Source organism: Octodon degus, unplaced genomic scaffold (genome assembly GCF_000260255.1).
Source record: "Octodon degus isolate 3935 unplaced genomic scaffold, OctDeg1.0 scaffold00168, whole genome shotgun sequence".
Lineage (NCBI taxonomy): Eukaryota > Metazoa > Chordata > Mammalia > Rodentia > Octodontidae > Octodon > Octodon degus.
Genome location: NW_004524744.1, coordinates 3,430,258 through 3,457,286, shown reverse-complemented (window position 1 = coordinate 3,457,286; position 27,029 = coordinate 3,430,258). Strand labels below are relative to the sequence as shown.

Below are 27,029 nucleotides of genomic sequence, written 5' to 3'. Positions count from 1 at the left end.
CAGTGAAAAAGTTGATTAAATTGGCACTTTCCTCTGGAGGAGATAGACCACTTCCATGTCCACAGGAAACCAGAAGCACCTGTAAACTAAAAACTGTGGAAAATATTCAGAGGACAATAAGAAGATGAAGTGGAGTGACTGGGAAAGCTGGTGTCTGTTCCGTGAGGATCAAAGAGTGAACCTGGAAAGGCCCTGGAGGAAGGACATTGGGTGGGTGTGGTTAAGGCAGGATTGCTTCTTGAAGTTTAGACAGGAGATGTAACAGCAGAGTGAAAAATGGGCAAGATTAATGGTAGTGGGCTGGGGAACAACCGAGCAGTTTGAGTAAGAAAGTGAGATTTCTTTTTTTTATTTGTTCATGTATTATTTATTATATGGAACTGAAGGTCAAACCCAGGAGTACTCTACCAATCAGCTACATCCCCAGCCATTCTTATCTTTAATTTGACACAGGATCAGATTAAGTTGCTCAGGCTGGTATTGATCTGTGATCTTTCTGCCTCAGCCTCCTGAGCAGCTGAGATGATAGCCATGCACCACTGTGTCCAGCAAGCAATGTAATTTCTGTTCTAAAATTTTCATTCTGACCTTTTTGTAATAATTCACTGCTCTGAGAAGGGTGACCAGTTGAGAGGCTCTATCCATAGGATGAGCCAACGACTTACGACGAGGTGGTGGGAGAAGTTCAAGATAGGAAGCTGATATTAGGTGTGTGATAGCATTTATATTTTCCCATTTATTTTCTTCAGGGATACATATAGGGCTCTACCGTCCCTCTGAGTCTCTTTATTAGGCAATTAGACTCTTGACCAATCCTTGAATCATTCAGTTCATTGGACACTCACTTAGTGCTTTATTGTTTTGATGAATGACTCATGGCACATTTTGAAGAGTTAAAGAGAAATGCACCCTTTCCCACTTGGAGTCCTACTGGAAATTTTGAGGATATGCCTCCTGATTGGAAGATGACAGTCTGAGTTGCCCGGTAAGGACAGGAGGCCACTGTTTCTCTTTTGACCCGCAACCTCACTTCTCATGAATGCTCCCTTCCATTAACCCTTGAGTGAGTCATGCTGATGCTTGTGATAATCCTCTGGTGGACTTGCTTCTCCTCCCAGAATGAGTGTTGACATGAAGAAGGCTGTGGGTTCCCTAAAGCCAGACTAGTGATCCCAAATTTTAACCACATCGGATCCTGCCTGCTCATCCTTGCCTCTGGCTCCACACCCACCTTTACGCCCACACCCACAGCGCCAAGCTGTGACCACAGAGGCAGGCAGGCCCTTGCAGGGTGGTCCTCTGCATACACCCTCAGGGCGAGAGACGTAAAGTGTTAACTGACTGCAGGCCAACACTGCAGGAGCGCTGGCTGAAGGCAGTGCAAGGGAGCCTCTCACACACAATAGGTAGACACAGCAACATTTGCCAGCCCCCTCAAATGTCCCAGGGGGAGAATGGTTTGCACTAATCCCAGCAATCCAACAGGCAGCAGCTGTTCTCAAAGGGAGTCTGATATATAATCTTTTGCTTAGGGCCAACAGTGGGAGGTGATGTTTTATAAAAAATGTTTTACATTGTTAGCAATGTTTTTGCTTACAGTAAGCAGGTAGGAAACGAGCTAAAAAGTTAATTCAGATTCAAAGCTGTATCACACATCTTGATTTTTAAATTCATACCCTGTTTCTATGTTGTGGCTAGCATTGTTTTGGAAAATAAGCAGGACCCTGGAAAGTACTGTGTAAGTTTTCTAATTGTTGAGAAATCCTGAAATCATATGGTTATTGATTTTCCAATTCTAGCTATCAGGTCAATTTCTTGTGCATAACAAGTGAAAATTTAAGGTCTCCCTAAAGAAACCTAAGCACCATTTTCCTATGTTGTATTTTAAATGAGCACAGAAAAATCTTATATCCTTGATAACATCCAGCTAGGTCAATTAGCGTGAAAACATTTTATAAATTCTTAATGGGAATACAAAAGGAGCTTGTAAATTAAGTCAAAAATGTGTCATATGAGCTACGATTTAAGCTTTTGAGTGTGTTATGGAAAACAATATCATAATATATTAAATTCCTTTGGCAAGAATAAATGCAATTTTTAACTTACTGAAAACTGGATATAACATTCATTTTCTTTCTTTCTTTCTTTCTTTCTTTCTTTCTTTCTTTCTTTCTTTCTTTCTTTCTTTCTTTTTTTTCCAGTACCAGGGATCAAACTTGAGACCTTGCACTCACCAGGCAGACGTTTATGCTGCTGAACTATCTTGCCGGCTGGATATAACATTCAAAAGATATGATTTTCAGCCCTGATAACACAAGCAAGGATGTAACTTTTCTTCAAAGCACATATTGTATTTAAACCTACCCCAGAACCCCAGCACAATGCAGATATATAATAAGGGGCTAAATAAACACTTAATATGTTTACTAGAAATGTATTGTGACTTTTGTCATACCTTATTCGTGACCAAGAAATCATTATTCTTTTAGTTTGAGCTGGCTCCTTTGAACCTTGGGGTTTTGCTCAATGGAGTTGATGTCTCAACATTAAGCATTCAACTCCCTGAGGAAGAGAGTTTGTGGCTTGTGCTCTACACCAGGAAGCTGGGATAGAAGTGTTTTCTTTGCTTATTCTCTTGCTCTCTGGACAGTAAAGGGTGAGAATCTAAGACATGGTTCCTAAGGTGAAACAAACCATCACTTGGGGCTGACTCAATTTTTTCACACAGTGATATATATAACTGATGTGCAAGTTAAAAGAGTTAGGAGTTTCTCCCCTAATCACAGTATCGGGGAACTCCAGCTAAAGCAGGGCCTTATGGATGTCGCTGTAATGACTGTTATTCTTCAGCTACTTAAGTTCTTTTGTCATGCAGCCTTTATGAAGGGGGGCACTTCCACACGCACGCTGATTTTCCCTTCCCAAAACTGATCTTGCTCATGTGTTCTGTCAGGGAAGTCTTTGGATAGCCTCCTTCCAAATAGACTTTCTAATAGTCAGGCCCCATTACTCTCAGAGGCCTTTTATTGAAGCAAATTTAGAACAACTAGCAAACTTGAAAAAATGTAAATATATAATCCATGCCCAGGAATGGAAACAGGATAAGGAAGACACACACCCTGCCAAGCAAGAGGGCCCTGTCAGAAAATGAAGTCCTGCTGTTGGAAGCACAACAGTAATTTCCGTCTGGAGAGCAAAAGATGTCGTGATGCCTCCTCAGCAGAAATTCTCCTCCCTGCGTGAAAATCTGATAAAATTTTCAGTTTCCTACAAAGGGAACGACAGAGAATTTAATGAGAAACATATTGGAATGGGACCTGTCACTGTGTGATTACGCATTTGCTAATCTGTCTGTAGGCTTAAAAAAAAAAAAAAAAAATCCAGCTGCTCTGGGTGAGTTCATATGAGTGGGGCAGGGGACACATCTAGGAATAAATTGCCACAAGGAAATATCTTCTATTCACTCTCTGGCTACCTATGGACACCCCATTGGAAGGTTTGTTTGGTCTACAAAGAACCAAGCTATTAGGATTGGCATGGCAAATTGTTTTTGTTATTTTCAAGTAAAATCAAAGTATAATATTATGTCTAATTTATTCATACCTAAGCAATGTTTATAAGTGTTCACAGTTTCAGTTTAGTCTCAAAATTCTTTTTTCTTTTCTTTTCTTTTTTTAATATATTTGTTTGTTGCAGGGTAGTGATCCTCCGGCTTTTAGCCTCTCCAGCGATAGGATTACAGGCATGTTACACTACACCCGGACTCTGGCCAGTTCAGCCCACCTTGGAGGCGGGGCTGGCATGGGGCTGGGGTGTCGTCGGGAATCCGAACCTCCGTGGTCCCTGCACTTGCCTAAGCTTACCTAAGCAGTGCTTTAGTTTGCTGAGCTATCTCACCGGCCCCTCAAAATTCTTCTTTAGAAAGATCAAGTATAGTCAGGGGGCAGGAGATGTTCTTATCTTTTGGTAGGAGCAATCACAGCTCCTACAATATGAAATTCTCTTGCCTGTCACCACCACCTTCATCAAATAAATCTTATTAAACACCTCTATCACTCCCAAAAGCAGTTTTGAGCAACCAACATACACCAAGCATCTAGAAATATAAGTCCACACCGAGTTCTATGAATAAGCAAAATATGCAACAGCCTCAAGTGTTCAAATCACAGAGATACATCATGCAAAATTGTTATCAGTTAAGAACATTTCTGATGTTCTTTTTATTAGCTTGCTTTTAGACAGGGGCAAAATGCAGGGAAAGCAGATCAGGTCCCTAGAGAAGTCTGAAATCTGAAGGCGCACTGATATAAATGTTTATAAAAACATACAATTCGTGTATTAAGCAATAGAAAATATCTCACTGTCCTGTTGAAGGAAGGATCTTGGAAAAACAATTCCCAAGTTGTGGGGAAAGTAAGAAAAAGGTTAAAAGATAGTTGTATCCTTATTTAGAGGACAGATTTTATTTATTTTTTTTTAGTACTGGGGACTGAACTCAGGACCCTGTGCTTGCCAGGCAAGTGCTTAATGGACAGATGTTAAAAACAAATTATTCGTATTTCTTCATGAACTTCTAGAAGACTTCTTGGCTGGGTTTTGGGGGAGGGGCAGACATGGTAGGCAGGCGCTCCACCACTGAGTTACATCTTACTTGTTGTGTTACTAAGGCAATGATTTTCAAAAAAATTGCTATCTATTACATTATTGATAGTTTGTTTCATATGATTGCTTGGTTCCATTTGAGCATAGATTATTGCTTCATCTGAAGAGGAACCATGTCCCTTCCTGGGACCTCAACAGAACTGTCAACATTTAAAACCTCATACAATTATTGGTGATAGACTGGGGATATAGTTTAGTGGCATAAGCATCTATCTGGCAAGTACAAGGTTCTGAGTTCAATTTCTTGTACCAAAATAAAAAAAAAATTATAGGTGATAACCTGAAAATGATGTTAGAGATCAAACTGTCACCAGAATGAGGGCCAGGGTGATTTGGGTTTTGATGGTAGTGTCAAAACAGAAACTAACTCAATAAACTACAATGTGTGTACCAGTACTTGATTTACGACTTAATAGAGTGTTCAACTTAAAACTACATAAATACTGCTTGAGGACTTGCAGCTCATTTGACCAATTTACCACTGAGAGTCTGGGGCCTTCACTGACTTTGTGAGCCATATCCACTTACCTGAAGGTTCCTTTCTTTCAAAAATTTTAAGAAGATGATTGGTTTTCAAAATAGATTTTACCTGATCAGAATATAGATTTAGCAATGAAGTGTATTTTGGAGGAGTTACAGAAATTTTTCTGACAAGGAATTTTTGTTCGTTTCCTTCCTTTGCAGAAGTGTCTACAATACTATTCTCTTATTAAGAAGAGCTCTATGGGCAATCTGCTTGCAACTGTAAAAATGGGCCTGATTTTCAGTTTTTGATCAGTGTGATACTTTCATCATGTTATTAATAATGTGAAAAAATCAGGTCCAATCTTGCCTTCATTTGGGAGAGTTAAAAAAATGTTAATGGTGGGAAAATTAGTTTTCTACTTCAAGATCAATTTTATAAAACATGTATCTGCATGGCTTAAAATGTTTTAACTGACTGATAGTACTACACCGCATGTGCATGTGCAGGTGTGTGTGCATATACAGACTACTGTGGAGATAACTTTTGCTAGTATTCCAGATAGCTGTTGTACAATTTTGAACTGCTGGGGCACTGTAACTCGAGCTTCAAGAACTACAGTAATTTCCATCTATTCACATACTCAGCTTAATTTTTTAAGAGGGAAATAATAGGGCTGGAGAGATGGCTCAGTGGTCTAAAGCACCTACTTGGAACAAGCTTGGCAAAGCACAGGGACCGCGGTTCAATCCCCCAGCACCACATGCCAGCCAGCCCCGCCCCCTGGTGGGCTGAGCTGGCCACACACATACACACACTAAATAAAAATGTAATAAATAAATAATTAAAAAAAAAGAGGGAAATAATAGTAGAATTTGTGGAGAAAAACTATGGTGTCATTAGCTTATTGACAACCTCTATCACAATGAATGCTTCAAATTAAAAATCTTAAATTAAAAACTAAGCATAATATAACTAATGAAAGCAAAATGTCAGTTTGAAGACATTTATGACCTCTCTTTCAGACAAAAGGGATTCCTAAATATGAATATAAAATATATTGACATTTTTAGATGTTTAGACTAAACAACTTTATTTGATGTTACATGGGTCTAGTTACTTTAAAATAATTTTAAAAACTAAAGTGTATGAATCTTTTTAAGAAGTTGTAAGTAAGGAGCTATATTTATGCATGGTGTCTGCATATAACTCATTTAATTAATTTGAAACTTTGTTTCCATGGAATTAATTAAATATAATTATGTATGGTCAAGAAACTAAAGATAAATATAATTTATTTTTTTAAATTTTAGCTTAGCTCTAAAATTTGAATTTATGAGTCTTCACTGCACAACATACATTCGGTGGCTACCCTATTTTAACCTTCTCATGTTAATCAAATCAAACTAAAAGTAAAAATAAGCTATTCTTTTTCAGTTTAAACTGAGTTATACTGAGCCTATACTATCTATCAATTAATTTAGTTTGTTGTTAATAATTATAGCCTTTTCTTTGCCCATTTACATTTCCTAATCTCAGCTTATAACAACTTCTTCATCTATGTGAAAAACTTAATACTAGCATATAATTCTTAATAGCATATTAAAATGAACCAGAAGAGCATGTGTAGATTTACACTATACATATAAGGTGATTGCCAGCTGACTAGGAGTTGGACGGATCTTTACAAAATGTCATTGTTTTATTTAACTAGTAAGTGTAAACTAATTAAAACTTTTATAGTATTTCATTTTACATTTAAAAACATCATGTTTTATATGCAAAAAATGTTTAATCAGGTTTCCAATTTATAGTGAACTGCTCTACTAGAGTATATGCGTCATCTTTTAATGGATAGATAGGGTTTTTTTATAAATTATATAAACTATATATGGTTTGTCCCCAGTAAAGTGATGCAATCTCTGTGTGTGGTACTAAGTTTGATTATGATGTTTTTTACTGTCTGTGCACCAAAACTAGCCATACTTTGTTTCAAGAAAAAGGTTCACCAGTATTCTTTAAACGTACTTAAATACAAGCCACTAACTTTCTGCGAACACTTTTGCTTTTACTTAGAAAGACATACTCCTATCCATGAACTCTACTTTTTATTGCAACATTTCTGAATATAAGATGAACATTGTATTCCATAGAATTCCATACAAATGATTGCCCAAGAAAATATATTTTTAACTCTTCATAAGTTAACTTTTCTTTGATTTATGTCCAGCGTTCAGTACTTGGATTGAGAATGAAAAGTCATTTTCAAATCATCCAACTGCTAAATTAAGTTTTCCGTATCACAAGCCTGCTTTTTTAAAAAATATACATTAGAAAGCTTCCTTGTAAAAGGGTAGAACTGTTCACTAGAACAGTCACTTATAGGACAGGAAGCTCAAAGGGTGTTTGATTGAGTAATAAGAGTGCTTTGACAATGAGACTTGACGTGGATAACTATTCAGTGATTCATCTCATTCAGCTCTCCATCTTTCCCTTCTAAGTGGCTGCTCTGTGTGGATCTATACAGTAAGCATGACAGAGGCTCACGGAAGTATTTTTGAGCTCTCTGATTTCATAGTATATGTTTGATGAACAGAATAATATGTATTCCTTCAGCTGTCCAAGAATGAGGGCAGGGGGGAAGTTAAAAGGAAAAGCAAAGGCAAGACAGAATTAGACTTCAATCAGTGCTACAAATGTAGTGTACATTCACTTCTAATCTTTTTCCTTATGTCTCACTCCCAATTCCATCAAAATGTCCTTAGAGTTTCTCCTCACTTCTAACCATTGCTGTACAACCCAGACGCTAAAAGGGTAGGGTTCCACAGATTGTAAATTTACACACACACACACACACACACACACACACACACCAATTCAAACAGAACCTTTGGTGCTATGCAAGAGAATTTAAACGTTTCAAAATGTAGAACTAAACATACTATCTGAGGTATGGCTAAAATAACCCAACAACAACAATAATAAAATGAATAGAAAAAATACAAATGAAATCCATGTTACAAATAAGCTATAAACATATTTATAATTCATAAACAACATTAAAATGATTGCTAATGTAACATTAATTGAAATAAGAAAAGTTAAGAAAATATGTTTAATGCAGAGGTACTTTAAAAAAAACAAAAAAGTTAATAAAATATTTTTATCTGCATTAAAATATTCTTTGGAAACCAAAAGTAAAAATGCATAATGTATTTTTGGGTTGATCTATAAACGTCAAAAAATACAAAGTCCAGGCTATTTAACTTCCTGAAAATGCAGAATTCTAAATATCCCTAAGCATAAAGCAGAAGGCTTTTCATGTTCCTGAACTGAAGCAGTGTACTCCTTGTATTGGTACAAAGAATTCCAGTTCCATTTCTATCAAAAAAAATGATTGTTTCAGTCAAGCTGAAGCAAATGACCAGGCTTCCAGACAGCGTAAAGTTAGCAGAAGCTGTGTCCAATAATTTTCCTGCAGAGCTTGGAAGACACCTGTAGAAACTGCTGAGGGAAAGGCATGGTTCTTCCCATGACCAGCACAAACGTTATCCAAAGCGAAACTTGAGTCTGTATTTCCCTGTGTTAGGACTTCTGCGCGGAGTGGAGAGGGGGACCTTTGGTTTGACAGGGTTAAGTGGCTTCTTCTTTTCAGGGACAGTAACGGTGAATGACAGTTCCGGCTGCTCTGACTGCTTGAATCTTGGTAGAAAATGGGTAGAGACATGCTGGGGTTTAACCCGAGGGCTGCACCCTCGTTTAGCTTTCCCTCTTTTGTTCAGGGCCACGTACCACTCTCGCCCAGTCTTTTCAGTTCTGTGTATCGCTGAAGCATAGGTATTATAGCTGTTTTCTTGAAACCGTTCCCTGAACTTGCAGTCATCTGTAAATTTGGCCTAAGGGGAAAAAGAAGAAGAAAATTAATTGGTAGTAATATTTTCAGCATATAATAAAATATGAAGTCTTCTGCCAAAAAGGCAAATCAAGAATTTTATTGATCCCTTACCCTGCTCCTCCATTCCCTATAACACATATATTTGCATCTTCTAAAGTTGCTTAAAAATTCTATTTTTGTATCTATACCCTTGCATTATTCGGCTTTGTAACAATGATTTCCATTCACTATGCACTATGCACTTGGTGACATAATATCAATATATATAAAAATGAATTCTTAGTTTATATATTAAAATCTCTTAATTCAATGGATTTAAATGCTGTTGTTTTAGAAATATTTTGTAGTTAAATTTTTTGTAGAATTTTTCTTATAAGTCACCAAGAAAAAGAAATAGGATTATAGTACGAGGAAACAAATGTCTGGGCAAACATGCACTTGCATTTTGAGAAATGGGGTCAAATTATTCCTTTGGAACAAGCAGGCATATTTCAGTGTGATCAGTGAAAGTCATGTCCCGAGCAAAGAGAAGCATCTGGCCCTACTGACGATGCACATATGAGAAATCTGTCAGGAAAACTACATGCTCACTCGTGGGCTACACCTGAGGCCAAAAAGAAAGAACAATGCCAGAGTCACTAGCAACACTTCAGCCGTATCTTGCACACACATACGCACACACACACACACACACACCCAATAGTTGGCCTTGAAGTATTCACAAAATGATGGAAAAGCAAACCAGGAGACATCATCATCTCTGGGCTGCTTGATAAATGGTATTGTGACAGCAGCAGGCAGAAGACACGATGAGAGCCGCGCACAAGGGCATCTAAGAGCGTGGAAGTAGCTGGGAAGAGGGCAGGAAAATCTTCCTGAAGACATCTGACATGTGAATTGAGCCTTCAAGTACTGCTATAGAGAGGAAGGTAAAATGACAATGAAAATCTTGGGGAACAGGAACAACGTGTTTTAAACTCAGCAGGACACTTTAAATATCTTTGAGTAGTACAGTGTGACTTCCAGTGAAAGAACAGAGGAAGCTGGCAAAGAAAGTCAGGACTACCCTGAAAGGGCTCAGCTTGCCAGATCAAGGAATTCAGAGGAAAAAGATGGGACAAGGAGTTGAACATTGGGTCAGCAAGGCTACCGAGTACCAATTCTGCCAAGTAAGCTCTTAGCTTCTGGCTCCTTATCCTTAAATCTTACACCCAGAGGGCTATTGCAAGAATCCACACAATTTTTCTTTTGGAGAGATCTGCAGCTTTCAGTGAACTCAAAAAAGCCCATAATCTCTAAGGAATTAAGAGCTCCTGCACTAGTTCAGACTACTAGGTTCCACAAGTGCAAGGAGCTCAATTTCCTAGGATTCTTGGGCTTGGGAATAACTAATATTTCATCCTCATATATGAAAACTCTACAAGCTGTGTACTTCTGTGTCAGGCAAAACTTTCTACATTGGACTAAAAGGCTTTTTTTTTTTTTTGCATTTTGCAATATGGCAAACTCTTGTCACAATACAGGTTACAACAACAGAGTTACCTGAAAGTATGAATACTGCTGGGCAAGTTATATAGGCCCAGTGCTGTGCAAACCAAGGATAATAACAGAAGACAGCCAGTACCACTGAATGGGCAGCAGTGCAAACCCCTTGTGTACAACAGTGCACCCCAGTTATCCACATTTAAGTGTAATAAAGCTCTGTATTGGGAGCTATAAAGCTATGTATATATGTCGTCTACAACTCAGCAAGGAAATGTCACATTTGATCTCTAGTGGGCTGACAGCAAGTGTGTCAAAAAGTCAGCCTGTGAGTGTATTCCTCTCTTACTGTCCTACCACCTGCTTGCCCATGTGTAGACCAAGGTGACATCAGTGCTAAAAATCATAGCTATTCTTTCCATTTTTTAATCAAAATACTTTCTTACAAATTAAATATAGATTTGTCTACAGCTGCTGAGCTCTTAAAAACATTCATTTAATTAGATAATCCAAGAGTTTCATTTTAAAATAAACTCTGTAGCCATCTGGAATGTTTCTAGCTCCATAAAGGAATAAGAATTAGAGAATGGCATGAAATATTTCATTGAAAAGTAGTTCAGTTGTAGAACACTTGCATTTGCTTAACATGTGTAAGGCCCTGCATTTGATTCCTAGCACCACATAAACACAAAAAGTACTTTTAAGAAAAATAGTTTCATAACACATATACCATACATAATATATATGTTTTATATGTATTTAAACCTTATAAATATACTATAGCTTGATGCAACTTCTACCTCTGTTTCACAAAAATAACAGTAATTGCTTTATCCAATTTTGATACTTAGATCTTTAAAGTGTACCACATCATTTTTTATTTTTTACTTTTTTAATGTATTTAGTACAAGGTCTTCAGGGTCTCACTACACAGACCAGACTCACTGCAGTCATTTTGTTTTCAGCCTCCCACATGCTGAGGTTACAGGCTCGTCCCACAGTCTCAATTGCCATCTCAGTGCGCCCTGGGGGCAGGGCCAGTGCAGCAGGCCAGAGATTGAACTCCCGGGCCGTGCATGTGCCTATGCAGGCCCTTTAGTCCTCTGAACTATCTGCCGGCCTTTGTACTACATTACTTAACTTTTCTTTCTCCCTACATTGTCCAAGAAAATAAAGAGCATGTCATTTTTCCATGATATGGCTGACAAGCATTCATGGTCACACACACACAGACACACACACTCATACACACATACACACTCCATAGCATATTATAAATCTGTGTCAGTTCTACCTTAGAATTTCTTACATCTGTGAAAATCCATGTACTTCACCATATACAATAATCCCATTATAATTTTTTTCTTTCCTCCTCAAGAGTGATATTCTGAATTGCTTTCTTAAAACAAGTCTTAAAAAATAAAAAATAAAAAAATAAAAACAAGTCTTGGTGGCGCTGGGGAGATGGTTCAGTGGAATAAGCACTTCCCTGGCAAACTCAAGGGCCTGAGTTCAATCCTCGGTTCCGCAGGGAAAAAAAAAAACAAAACCGGGGGCTGGTGAGATGGCTCAGTGGTCTAAAGCACCTACTTAGAACAAGCTAAGCTAAACAAAGCACAGGGACCATGGTTCAATCCCCAGCACCACATGCCAGCCAGCCCTGCCCCCTGGTGGGCTGAGCTGCACACACACACACACACACACACACACACACACACACACACCACAAAATAAATAAATGTTAAAAAAAAAAGTCTTGGCAAGAGATGGTTGTCCAGCCCTTAGATTTTTAAGGATCACGTGACTCATGGAGCAACAATGTTCTGAGTTCTGAGGACACACACATACTACATGAAGCCCTGCCAGCCACCCCAAATCCTACAGCCAGTTTTGACTCTCCTTGAGTCTCTTAGTTGACTTTTCATTTAACGTTTTTTCTGAAAAATTATTCTAGTTCTGATGGAAGAGAACCACTGGAAACAAACATTTCAGTGAATCTTTTAATAAGGAGATCTAGTTTCTTCCTGAAGGATCTACTGGTCCTCTCAGTATCACAGTCTTGCTTAGATGAGAAAGTGACCCGAAGCAGCCCATCTGTGTATGTAATGTCATGCATGGGACATCATGGTAGTAGCCTTAACAAGAAGCGCAGGTCTAGCTATAGAGAGTAGCATACCTATTTGACGATAGACAATTTTAGATAATACATTGTCCACAGCAATATCCATGTTTAAATTCTCCTTCAAATTCTAATAAATCCTTTAATAAAGTGAATACATTTTCTAACTATTTGTTTGTTTGTTTACTTATTTCTTTGGTACATGGTCTCAGTATGAAGCTCACACTGGTAATGGTCCTTCTGTCTCATCCTTGCCCAGCGCTGGGATTGCAGGTGTGTGCCACGATGCCCAATCTCAACTCAGCATGACTTTTTAATCACAAGAACTTTATTTTGGAGCTAGATGTGGAGTTACATGTTCATAATCCCAAAACTTGTGAGGCTGAGATAAGAGAATCTCCAGCTCAGGCCCAACTCGCACAACATAGGGAGGCTCTATCGTAAAAAGAGCAGCTGAACAAATAAATAGGTATTATTTCCCTAGGAAAACAACATCAACGTGCAGACTTTGCCTATGGCCAAAGTGTAAAGTAGGGAGCTTAATTAAATTTCAGTTAGATGACTAGAATCAAGCCCCCCATCATTCCACTATCCTACCACTATCAGGTGCTCAAAAAAAACTATTAAGGTTTTTCAGAGAGCCGATGAGATAGCTCAGTGGAATGAGCACCTGTTTAACCAAGTGCAGGGACCGGAGTTCCATCCCCCGCACTACAGGCTATGCCAACCCGCCCTGGGGCAAACTCAGCCAGGGGATGAGTCTAGGTATAAGCAGGAGAATCACTATGAGTCCGAGCCATGTAGTGAGACCGTGTACCAAACACATTTTTTAAAAAAAGGTATTTCAGAAAACCCCTATCTTTGTTTCAAATTCATTTTTTAATTATCTATTCGATAGATGTGTGCTGACTGCAACCCATGCCAGATATTTTGTTAATTGTCATTTTGATGTCCTGCCCGTGTTCTCCCATGACTTAAATTATTTCTATTTTTCTCTTAATCTCTCCTTTATCTTGCAAGAGACAAAAAGCTTACATTCAACAAGCCATACCTGCAAAATTAAAATGAAATTCTCAAATCAACTAATGCTGTGTATTCTAATATATGTGTAGTGGCCAAAAGAAATAAAGCAAATGCATTAGACTATGCTTGCATGACTATCCTCATAGCAGGGAGGAGAAACACTGGGAAGGCAAATGAGAACCTTCCATATAAAAACACTGTCTTGCCTCTGCTCCTCTCTTCTTGCAATGAAAAATCCATTTTAAGCAATGGACTTATTAAAGAAAAAAAAAGTCAGGGTCAGTTCAAAGAAAGTGAAATTTGATTTAAGCGAAGTATTCTGAAAAAAATTAGTATGAAGTTGAAATTAAACAGAGTGTCAATGAAGGCAAATATAAAATGCTCTCTGAAACAATATCATTTAAAAGTACTGCCTAAAGTCTTTTAACATGTTTTTATTATGTAGTAAGTAACAAGGTCTGTGATGGCTGGGGATCTTGTAAAGAATGAATGGAGGCTGCGCAATTATCAGTTCTTATTGTGCATAACTATGGAAGTGAATATTCAGTGTAAGAGAGAGGCATATGCTAGCAGTGAATTTGGGTGCACACCAGTATGCACTCAAAGTTTGTGAGGTACGATGGAATGGATGTTAATTCACTATTTCACCTTGATTTTTTGAATTTGCCTCTTCATCCTAAAAATGCTTACAAAGCTAAGAAATAACTAAGTCTAAATGATTAAGAAGTCATTGTGGTCTGTAATAAAAGCAACTGTGCTCAAGCAAGTTCCCCTGCTGCCTTCACTGCTTATGCCTGCTTCTGTTTCCCCTGCCTCCTTCTGGGGTCGTACCCTGTGGCCGCAGGCAGGTCCCTAGTCTCAGGCTACTTCATGTGGCTCCACTTGATTCAGAGCTGCATGCACTCAGAGGGGCTGCCTATTACTGTTTGCTGCATAACCTCCATATGGCCCAGCTGTGCCTCTCCAGGCCATTCCCTCACAGGGACTGCAGTGCCTGCTTGATGCTGCACATCTGTCCATTCTAGAATTTGGTTTTCCTGCTGAGCAACCAAGGAAGCACACATGTTGGTTTTAAAATTAACCAACCTGGCTACGTAGAGAGAAATGTCACCCCAGGATCCAGCTTCCCAGCTTGATGAACCGCCTTACAAATACTTGGAGAGCCCGTCTCCAAAGATGGCTTGATTGTGTGAAGTCAGAACCTGAACTTGTATTGCCACAATATTCCAGGTGATTTTGAAACAGGTGAGGTAAAAACCCACTAAGAGACACAAGGTAGCAGGTAGAAGCTTTTGTTTTGATGCCCTTAGAAGCTCTAGAAGGTTAGACTGTGCAAAGCTACTCTGTGCCAAGTGGCTTGCCTCTATTATTTGTCTCTTACAATACCTATATACTATTCTGATACAATTAGCTGACTTTCAATCAGAGAAATAAGGGAAATGATCCACTTATGGCCCCACATTTATCAAGTGCCAGATTGGGCCTATGACTTAGAACTTGTCTTTTGATTCCTGGACTAAAACTTTTGCATTAAAACTATGCAAAACCTAGGGTATCTCCCCAGCCTTGATCTGAATCATTCCATGTCACAATAAAGAGAATTGAGAAGTGACCTCCCAAGACATTGGAGCAAGGTGATTCCCGCCCTTGCCTTAGGCCACACGGACCTCTGATGCTGTGTGTCAGTTCAGCAAGCCCAAACTTCCTCAATAAAGTAGGCCCTTTTGTCAGTGTTCCAGACTGCAAAAAATAAGGGACAGGCATTAAAGTTGGAAAGGCAGAACTCTATTTCAAGACTTGAATTATGAGACATTTTGATTTTATTATTATTAATGTAAAGTTCGTGCAGGGTAAATGTCTGCACAGATGCCATGATATAGCTCATAGTCTTGACTGAAAGAGTGGAGCTTAGCAGGATATTTTGTAGAGCTGATGATGAGTGTTGCTCAAGCCTCCATTTCCCCTCTCAATAAACATGCCCAGCTTTGGGGGCTGCTGACTCCTCCTCACTCTTCCCCCAGTGCAGAAGTCCAGTCCAGACTCTCCACAGGGCCAGCCAGCTGGCACTCTCTAAAACCAGGAGAGGAGGATGTTCTAGTCCTTGCTTAGGGCTGATCAAGCGCACATTCCATGCCTGTTTCGTAAACTCTGTAATTAGCTTTCCTTCCAAATATGATCCCCTAAAACCCTGAGAAACAAAAATAATCCCACTGCATGCTTCTCTCTGGTCTTTAAAATAAGCTAATGTATTTTACTTGCGTAGGTAAGGGAGCATCTTACCTAATTTATTAAAAGATTGAAGAATCTGTGATAACCACCTTTCCCAGGATTTATATCTTTTAAAGAAACACAAGATGAGTCATAGGGCTGGAAGAAAGGTGCAAGATTATGACCTTAGAAAATCTTTCCATCTTTAAAAGTGGGAGTTTTGAAATTCGGCTTAAAAATTAGGTTTCTTGGAAAAAGGAAAAGCCCATTGATAAGGGACTGCTGTATGAACCAAAAGTCTAAACCAAGGAGCAAAGGTCAATCACAAACAGCACTGGGAGCTTGTCTAAATAACTGAGGGGTCGCAGCTGCCTGACACCAAAATCATAAAGAAAGAGATTGAGGGTCACCAAACAGCTGCTAAAGAGCAAATTCAGGAAGATCTGTTTAAACATTAAGTGCTAAATACTTTCCAGGCATTACCATGTGCTTTATATATACCATTTCACTTAAAGTACTCCATCACCAACCATACACGCTTGCTGTAATTTCACCCCGTTTATCATTAATAAAAATTAAGGAATATAAATATTACATAAAAAGACACAGCTCATAAGTACTGCAGCAGGGTCTGGCCTTGAGTGATCCGTGTCCTCAACCACACGTTCATTCCAGGGCTTTCACTCTTCGATCTGACCCCACTTGAAAAAAATCCAGAAACTCTCAGTAAAGACTTTCAAACCGATGGGAGACAGAGAAGAACTCTCAGTCTCTCAAAGTACCTCTGCATGGGAATGTGTTGAGACAATAGGCAGAGGCCACAGGGATGGCTGTGAGTAACCCTTGTGGCTGTCTGGGAAGCAATTATCTCCTCCCACTCTCCCTGATTCCTGACATATTCTAGAACACTGTGCATCTTCCTCCTGTAAAGAATTCTGGGAAGCCCTGCATTGTAGGAATTTGACCACATTGTGTACTTAGAGTATCCTAAAGGTTTTATAAGGAGCTGCATGTCGATGTCAGGATAGAAAGAGAGCGGGAGTCCAGAGCAGCTAGACAGCTGCTGAAGTTGAAGGCAACTTGTCCTGCGTGTCAGTAAACTCAGCATCAACACTGCCTCCATCTAACTGCTCTCAGCTTGCAGTTTCCCATCTTGTGAAGATTTCTATAAAAGAAGTGAATCTTTCGTGTTGGGAGATTTCATCTTGAAAGTATTTCTCTAAGCAATATATTGCCATGTTGAGTAACCAACATTTGTAAGTCTGCGCTAAGTTTTATAGTTTCCCCTCCAGGCTGGACTCTAAACTCAAGTCCTTGAGACAGAAAAAGGTGAAGGTTTAGAGAGAACAAGGAGTGATCAAGAAAGCACTCTGTATGGAGGGCAACCAGAAGGAACTTTGGAGCCTTACCTATCTAACGTTGCCTACTTAATAGAGTGCTAGAACCAGTCCAAGAATGCATGTGCCACGGTATTAACGTGGTACACATTGTATAAAAGTATTAACAAATCATGAATTTGTTAGCTCCTCTCCAGAGGTGAAAAGAATGTAATGGATTCCAACATGAAGTATTTTTTTTTCAAGTTAACCTTGTTTTACCTACATTATTTAAAGAGAGAAAAATTTAAGCAGATACAGTTCTGGTTCAATCCCTTGTTAAAGTGTGTAATCTTAGGAAAATACAATATATAATAATATCCTCTGTCCTCACCTCATTATCTAATGGGTTAATGTGAGTGAAAGAGCTATTATAGAACTATGAAAGTATGCTATCCTTGTCTTCTAACCAATGTCTAATACTCTGATTGTTACTGTAAAAACCGTGATGAAATTCTACAATTACCCATAAATATTTCCCAATGAAGTAAGGTATTACATTCCCTAAAATTAAATGAGTATATTATATTTCCACTCCACATTTACTTTGCAGAGAGTACATTAATGGTATGCCTTAAATGCTGCCCCATAATTATTAATTTAAATCACCTCTCCCGTTACACTGCTAACCTTAAGAATATGAGTTAATGACCCTTTTGGCGATGGTACAGTTTTGTAAAAATCAAATCTAAACCAATAAACATGCTCTATTTAAAGTGACAAAAACAATTTTTCAATATGTTTAACTAGAAACTAAAAACAGGAAGGAAACCAGCTAGGCATAAAACTGATAATTGTTAGGAATAAGATAATTCCTATTTTCAACTTCTTTAAAAATAAATCATTTTGTAATTTAATTAGATTTCCATATTTTAAAAATTGCTAATCAAGCACAGATAACAGATACTAGGCTTGGACAATTTGTTTAAAAAGAATCCACACCATCATGGGGCTTAATCTTTTATCTGCAGTTCAGCTCGAAGTCCTCAGAATGACTTTTATATCAAAGTGCTTTAGTGAATGACAAGAGCAAGACTTGCTTTGTGCTGCTGAAAAGTCATTATTCCATGAAATAACTTTAGCCTGCCAAGATGAGAAAGAATAACAGATGCTGTTTTTGCATTATCTGCATTATTTCCGCCAGTCATCCTCAGACATTTGGGTCAAATTTCTAGAAATTTGTTATTTGGCATTTGACAGAGGAATTATGTGCCCTAACCTCTCAGTCTGACCTTTCTAATTGGCATCCATTTATAATACTTTGCTTTCTGTGGCAATTACCCTTAAGCTGCTTTAAATCTAATGTGTTATTGGTGTACTAGTGCATAATTCAGAATTTTCCAAAGTTAGGATTTTCACCTATGATGAAGAAACTGATAAAAGACAGCTTCTTCAGGTACTACAGTAAATAGATCCTGAAGGTTTTTAAATTTTTTACAACCTGAAGATAGACTGAGAAAAGCTTATTCTGTTCCGATGTATTTATTCATTATTTCATAGTCTGTATGTAGAGTTTCAAAAATTAAATATTACTTTTAAAGATGAATTGTCTGCTTAGCAATACAAATTTTTGTTCCTAAAAACAAATAAATAAAAAAATCAATTATTTTCAATGGTTAAATCAAAGCCATTACTTTATAAATTACTATATTACAATTTGCTATAGCCTAACATCCAGATGAGTAAATGAAACAGGCAAATCATTTTATAATTCTTGTAATGAATGATTATAGATTTTAACAAAGATTTTTCACTCATTTTAGTAAACTGTCATATTACTGTTTTATCATATCTGTATTATAGTTAGGTTATTACATATAACAGGCAATTTATTGAGCACTTACAGTATATGAAGCAGTCCTGTAACTATGATATGAGTGAGCTCATTTAACCCTTGAATAATTACAGAAATTGCTCCAACTCTACAGCGCCCTTCAAAAATTAACAAATTACTTTTAGATGATAAGTAAAAGAAAATTGTAAAAGTCTTCTATCCAGAATCAAATAGAATTCACTGAATTTTTTTCAAAAGTGCACAAGGCAAACATCACAGTGAGTTTCAATTAAAACTTCTCATACACTGTGAAAATTGGAAAGATGACAATTTGGAAATTTGTTAATTAGAATTAACAAATAAATATTAAAGGAGTAACTTTAATAAAAAATGCTTTTTAATAATTATTTAATGAGGAGAAAATATGCCTCCCAAAAAATCATGAATCACTTTTGAAGGTTATGGATACATTCTAATCCAAATAAATAAATGCCCAGCATGGGAAAGCTGAGCTTGACATATTACTTTAAATGTTGATACTTTGTAAATGACTGTCATTTTCATAACAAAGCACAAAAATGCTTTGTAAATTGATTACAAAATATATAGATGATCTAAAGAAACTTTCAATGCAAGATTCATCTTAATAGTGTTAGAAATTCATTGAAATTTAATGTGACAAAAATACAAGTTTAAACTCCTCAAGTGCAAATAAAACATCTCTCTTGAAAGTGTTCTCATCACTAATTTTCTTTCTTTCTCTGTAAATACGAAAATATGTTATGTCTAATTTTTAATATCCTTAACAGGTTGGAAAATTAAACAAGAACTTCATCTACTAAATGCACACACCATCAATTCGCACATATAAATTTAAATTTTATGCAGCATCTTACTGCTATGCTACTTCTCTATACTTGAGTACTTCTAAGGAAAAAAAAAAACCACCAACTTAGAGAAGGCTATTTTCAAATGAACTTACCCTTAAAACTTGCAGATCTGTAATATCCTTTTGAGTAAATAAAATATTTAAATGATTACTTATAGGCACACATAGCAATTCTCCTGGTTATATGTACATATAACTTCACAAATAATAATAAAAAAAATCCTCTCTCAGCAAGTGTCTGTCTTATCTACTGGTTTGGAAAACCACTTCATTCTGCGTTACAAATGTAAAAGCTCCATAACACCTTTAACAGATATAAAGTAGTTCTACTTACACTTGCATGGAGTTTTCCTTTTTTTGACATCGCTAAAAATTTGTTGCTGAAAACTCCTCGTATTCCTACAATCCCCTGAGACACAGCAAATATTTCCAAAATACCTAGGATGACAGAAATCCCAAAATAAAACACAGACTCTTCTATGTATCATATGAAGAATTAAATTTCTACATATTCTTTCTATTCTTTATTACTATGGTTAAAAAAGAAACAGTTTTTAATGCCTTCACTTTGGGTGACTTTCACTGTGTTTTAAAAAGGCTAACATTTATGTTCATTTGAAATGATTACTTTCAATATAAAAAATTTGACCATCTTCATTGGCAATCTCTCTCTCTCTCTCTCTCTCTCTCTCTCTCTCTCTCTCTCTCTCTCTCTCTCTCTTTCTCCTTCTCTCTCTCTCTCTCTTTTCTCCTTCTCCCTCTCTCTGCAAATGATTATGTTGTTTTTACTAAACAAAGGTTTGGTCTTAGTGTCTTTTCGAATTCTGAAGGAATTGGAAAGACATTATTTTCCCCAAATGATTTTTGAAATGATTCTCACTCATTATTTTTTCATACATTACTTTTTTTTTTTATGCTGAGGCTCAAACTCAGGACCATGCACTGGCCAGGCAGGCGCTTCTGCTGCTGAACTGTCTCCCCGGCTAATACATTTCTTTTAATATTAAAGCAAAAGGTCTGTTTTCACAGCTAATATGAACAATTCAAAAGTCTAGCATAACTTATTTGCACAAAAATCCCTTTTCTCTAATCATAACAATTTAAGAGTATATATATTTATACCATGCTTAATCACTTAGTAGTTTATTTAAAGACTATACATAAAAAGTACTGAAAACAAAAGATGATTTGATATTATTGGCTCGGTAAAGTTTATAATGGACTATTCTTTGAGATATCTTGTATTTTGAATTGTTTTCTAAAAAAATTAATGAAAGGGGTCGGGGAGATGGCTCAGTGGAATAAGCACTTCCCTGGCAAGCACAATCCCCGGCCTGAGTTCAATCCCCGGTTCCACCAAAATAAATTAATGAGTCTTTATTACATTATTGTTTGTAGTTTATATTTTATATTTAACAATATCAAGTCAATATCTCTGCTTTCTGTAGTAATTTCAATGTCCATCAGCTGGATGAAGAAAATCATCACAGTTTCATAAAATATTTTAAGAAAATGAAACTCATAGTTACATATAATTGGAAAGCCTATCAGCTTATCATAAATTCATAAGTAATATTACAGAAACATGATAAAAGTATGTTTATTAGTTATTTATATCAAGTAGCAAAAAAAATAAATAAAAAGAACAAAATGATATAGTCACAAGAGCTAAAACATGATCTATCCTAGAAAGGAAAGAGAGAGAAAGGATACCTCAGTATTTCAACATATGCTATTCTAAGCATATATATCACAGCAAGATACTTCACTAAAAAAATTCACTAGGTTGTCTCAAGATTGGAATCTGTTCCTACAGTATTTGAAGTGCATTAAAAATTATTCAATGAAGAAGGAATATTAAAAAGAAGGAATATACATACATATAGATGGATAAACTTAAAGAGCATTTATATTGTACAATGCAAGCTAAACATCTATAATTATAGCAAATACTGCTGCTTATTCAATTTGGTTTCTAGAAATTCTTGATTACAAAGTACAAGGGAACTTGGGAAAAAGGATATAACTGAAAACCAGGACTTTGTGAAAAATATTCTTATCCCAGAGGAAATAAAATACATCTCACAAAATCTTTAAATAACACCTTAATTGTTTTAATAAAAAAAATTAAAAGAAACTATTTTTGCTTTCAGGAAGATACCATCATAGAAATCTGTGTTATAGTCTTGTCCTTTGAAATGTTTTTACAATAGATTTTGCTATAAAAATTACTTGTGATACACATCCACACATTTAGAGGTGTTGTCATTTTATCTAATAGCAACAAAGCACACAGAATTTATAAAGCAAAGCATTTACCTTTGGAAGTTCAGTTACAAAGATGTAATGTTATAATAATATCATTTAAATATAACTGCAACATGTGATACAAAGTTATATTTCTATCAGAATTATAAATGATACTGAGAACATCAGTAATGATTTTAGATATGTGGGAGATCAGGGATGTGATTAAGAATACTACATAAATGTGTTAAAGAAGAGCATGGCACATTGTCTATGCAGGGGAATGATCAACACCAAAGAGATGTGTGTTTCCTCCAATTCACCCATAGCTCCAAACTGGTAGTACTTTATTCCATTGTACAGAGAAACTATCTGCCTTTTTACATTCAAATCAATGGTATATTAAAGAATAAATATATGGTAGTATTAAAATATAATTCTGGGCCCAGGAGATGGCTCAGGAGAATAAGCGCTTGCCTGGCAAGTGCAAGGGCCTGAGTTCAATCCCCAGTTCCACCAATAAATAAATAAGTAAATAAATAAATAAAATATAATTCTTCCAAATGTATGTGTTTGAAGACTAACTTTCAAGATGTTGAGAAAGGAGGACTTTATAAACGCTTAATAAAAATATCATTGCTTTGTGTAACTATTGCTTTCTGACCACTAATATATTCTATTTTAAAAGAAAGACCCCATTTAATCAGCATCTCAACACACTGTATGTTGTGTGTATGTTATGTGTAGCTTGCACTGAAATAAACTTTAAATATGAAGATTAAATAATATATGTTAAAGTGTTATTTTATTACATATAAAATGATTCTGTTTGAGATATTCCAGAATCAAAATACTCCTTTACATACATATACCATCCTATCTAATTTAATGAAGAATGGAAGAGGAAAGATGAAATTAGATTAAAAAAAATCTTTTTCCACACTGGTACCTTTCATACTGATCTTTGAAATCACAAGGTAACTATAACCTGATCTTAAGATCACAATATCTTGTCTTCTAGAGTCTACTAGGTCAGATTCTGCAAGCCTCGCAATTCACCTTTCTGCTCCTGTCCCCAAGAGATCACATTCCCAAACTCATCTATCTTGTCTGTTTCACAGTGCTAAATCTACTAACTCATCAAAGACTTAAATCCACATATATTAAGCACACATACCAAAATCCCAGGGAACATTTCACTAACATTATCATTCAAAATTTTTGTGATCGCTGGACCCTTATCATTAGGAGTCGGAAATAACAAATTTGATGAAAATTTACAGTTCACCATATGGATGTGGAAAACAAAGTTTGCCTCACAGATCACAGGGACAGACATGACTGTCTCTATGCTGAACTGTCTTCTTGGAGCTTCCCCACTCCCTCTCTTCTCTCTCCCTGTCAGGATGTCCCATGTGTTCTCAGGTGGGGCTTCCTTGCTTTTGCCACCCTCTCTTGCTGGGTGGGATGTAAATTGATCTACACCAAATCACCAGTGACTGTGCACTATCTTTCAATGAAGTTTATATTTAACACATTAAAAGAAGGGGACAATATTTAAAAGAAGGAAGTAGGCTCTTTTGGTAGACTTTCAGGGTTGACACAAAGGTTGAAGGAAGTAGAATTTTCTGGTGCTGCTCGGACCATACACACTGTTCAATCCACTTTCATAGGGATAGACACAGCTTATGGAGTAATTCAACACATATCTATATCTCTTACTTAATCCTTTTATTTTCAACGAGGCTATATTATAGACTTGGTGAATAAAATCCAGAAAATGCAGACATGGTATGTATTGAAGCTTTCAACAACCCATCTGAACATTTCCAAAGAAAAATATTTTACAACTGAACTTTCTCCATATGTATCCACATGGCAATAGATATGCTGTGGAAGTTATCAAATCTGAAACTGGAAATATCCAGTGTATGTAACAGCTTTTGCTGATTAAATTAATAACCGAAAATTTCTACTTGAATTTTTCCACACAGTACATGCAGATTCTGGATTCTGGTTTATCTAGGCTTGGAGGACTGTGTAAAGTCACTTTGATTCCAGAGATGATAAATTCAGATTTTTAAAAATTAGAGCACTTGTTTGGTCAAAATATGTAACTATTGGTTTCTTAAGCAAATTACATTAGTGGAATTTTTATTTTTTATATAAATGCTTTATGTAGTCATAGCCTTAGACTTTTTCTCCTTGCATTAACTATTACTTGATTTCTTACTCTTCAATGGCCCAAGAGAAGTCAATACAACATTGAACTGAAACTAAACTTGAAAACAAATGAACTAAGGCAAATGGTTGAATCATGCTATCTGTCTTGTCCATCTTTCTTTATCTTTCCTCAGTATTTCCTCACAATAATGGTTTGCATGCAAGGAGATTGACTTTACTTTCCATCTTCAAAACTGTAAGTTTCTATTATGTAAAAGAAACTAAAAGTAAGCTAAACAACATAGCTAAGCTAATTATCTTTCAAAGCTCATGATCACAGCATGCATTGCATGCTAAAACTGGAAAATATTCACAACTTACAAAAGCATTTATTGCCAAGTAAGAATTGAGAAAAAAATACACGGTTATCTGTTATATATGGGAAAAAATTTCATTATTTATCTTAAAAGAACCTGTTAGAATGCAGTTTCACAGCAAAGTTTTGACCATTTCTGAAGTAGCTGACTCAGAGCAGATAGTAGAATTAGATGATGTAGTAAAAAGTAATGTGTCCTCTGTGGTTTTGATCCAACTCTTGTGAGACTTAGAGAAATATTTCCTCATATACTTTACACAGTGGTCCATGTCTGACACCTTATTTTACCAAATCTCAGGAAACAATAAAGTGCTGCTGTCAAAGAGGTAAATGACCAATTGCAACTAGCAAACCGCTGCTTTCCTTTCAGAGCTATGTACAAATACAGACTCATTTCAAACTTCAAAATTGTAGCCATCTTACTAAGCAACAATCTGTAAATTCTTAACTGAATAATGATAGCAAAGCAAGTATACTGACATAAATATTTGAATGATGTGTTCTTCTATGAGAAAAACTTAGAGAAGATAAAATAAAACAAAACAACAGATGCTAGCATAAAAGGAGGCAAAACAGCACGCTTAGTAAGGTAAGACTTGTGTACTGGGCACAAGAATGAATGAATGAATGAAAAAAAGCAAGTCATGTAAAAGGCGCAGATAAAACTCTGAAGGGATGTTTTAAATTAGAAAAAATAAGAAAAGAGCTAGTTACATTACATTTTATTTGGGCGGTGTTTAGGAAACATTTCTGTTCTTTTGTAAATGTTGCCCACCATGGAGTTTAAAATAAATTGTACCTGGGGAATAACAGGCAGTGATCAATTGTTTAGCTGAATGCATTCTCAGCTGACCTCCCCTTTCTTTTGTCTTTCTGTGACTTCCACTGCTGCTAAGGCCTACGTGGCAAGACTCTGACTCCTGTGGTGTCTTTGTAGAGAAAAGGGTAAACTCCTGGGGATGTGCCTTGCTTCCAGGAATTTCCTAACACACCGCAATCCACTCCAGATACATTGGTTCAGCACCCTGGGCTCCAAACTGCTGCTTGCTGTAGGCTACTTTTGGGTTTCAACTTGGGTACACAAAGGTTATCCTCAGTTGGTGCTGATTGTCTAAATAAACTCCAAAAGGAAGGAAAAAGAAAAAGTATTTCTGGAAGAAAATAAAAAAAGAGTGAAGACTGGCACAAGTGGAGGATAAACTCTGATGTTCAATAGAAGGAAATTGAATGGGACACAATTGGAGAAATGGGAATGGTGAAACAGACTTAAGTCTCAGGCCCCTGAAATCTCAGAGAATTCATCTTTGCACCAACAAACCAGCCTGCCCTTTTCTCATGGACAGTGAACTTGGAAATAGGCTTTCTCAGAGGTGCATGCAGGCCTCAGGGTTCACTGGGGTGCACAGGGCCAGCTCTTGGGGGTGGGCTCCATGACACCTCCACACATGCTCTTCCAGCCTGAGCCGCACACACCAAAGAACCAAGCAGGCCCAGGGGGCAGGAGGGGAACAGCTACTGTCCAGGCCCAAACTGTCAGGTCCCACACAACCTGCCCTCAGAACACCCAGAGGAGGTTGGTTAGCCCTGTCACTCCTTCTTCAACGTTTGCACCCTCAAACCCTCATCAAAGGACCCCGACAGGTTGTTAGCCTGCCCGACACCGAAGCCCAGCGCTGATCAGAGCTTGGATGAGCAGGAACCTTCGGGCCATTCGGTCTGGGTCTCGGACTGAGCAAGTTCGTACCACCTGGGAGCGACCAGGCCGACTCCTGGGCCGGAAAAAGGTGCGCAGTGCTAACTCCAGGCCAACTCTGCGCTCCCTGGCTGCCACTTAAGCCCGACTGTGGTTTTATCTGGCTAAAAACGCTACGGAAACCAAGGAAAGAAAAGCTTCGCTGAGGTCGCGCGGGTCCCTGGCACATCCCCAAATCACCTTTCCCCCAGGTGCCAAGAAGAAGTCAAGGAAATGCAGAGGCGTCTGCCGTGTTACGGAAAGAGGTGAGACAAAGGAGGAAAAGAGAAAGCGCACTCTCGAGAGTCCCGTGATAAGAATAAAAACTTGATCTGCAATCATCCCTGCACTATTTGAAACCTCACCAAACTGAACCCCTTCTGTATGTCTTTTAAAATGAGGAACTGTCTTCTAATTGTCCTAGAGGACCAAGAGCTGGTCACATTCCCAACGTGGTATAGTCATGAGCCCAAGATACCAAATGTCGTTAAACCCAACGTCAGAGTTAATAATTCCAGTGTCCATCTCTTCTCTAAATGTATCCAGTTTCCCAAATCACGGCATTTCTCTCTCTCTCTCTCTCTCTCTCTCTCTCTCTCTCTCTCTCTCTCTCTCTCTCT

The 27,029-nt window shown here is 37.3% G+C and overlaps 1 protein-coding gene across 2 annotated transcripts in view; it reads right to left on the bottom strand.

Annotated features, from left to right (window-relative positions):
* Positions 1 to 8,423: 8,423 nt before the first annotated feature.
* Positions 8,424 to 27,029, bottom strand: part of Fgf5 (fibroblast growth factor 5) — a 19,767-nt gene continuing 1,161 nt past the window's right edge. Inside the window, exons 2-3 of one of the 2 annotated variants that reach the window (XM_004643192.1) lie at positions 20,226 to 20,329; positions 8,424 to 9,021 (exon numbers count right to left, since the gene is read on the bottom strand). In XM_004643192.1, the coding sequence (XP_004643249.1) occupies positions 8,674 to 9,021; positions 20,226 to 20,329 (452 nt within the window). In that variant the 3' untranslated portion in view covers positions 8,424 to 8,673. The remainder of the gene's footprint in view (positions 9,022 to 20,225; positions 20,330 to 27,029) is intronic. The other variant, XM_023703300.1, reaches the window with a different exon arrangement.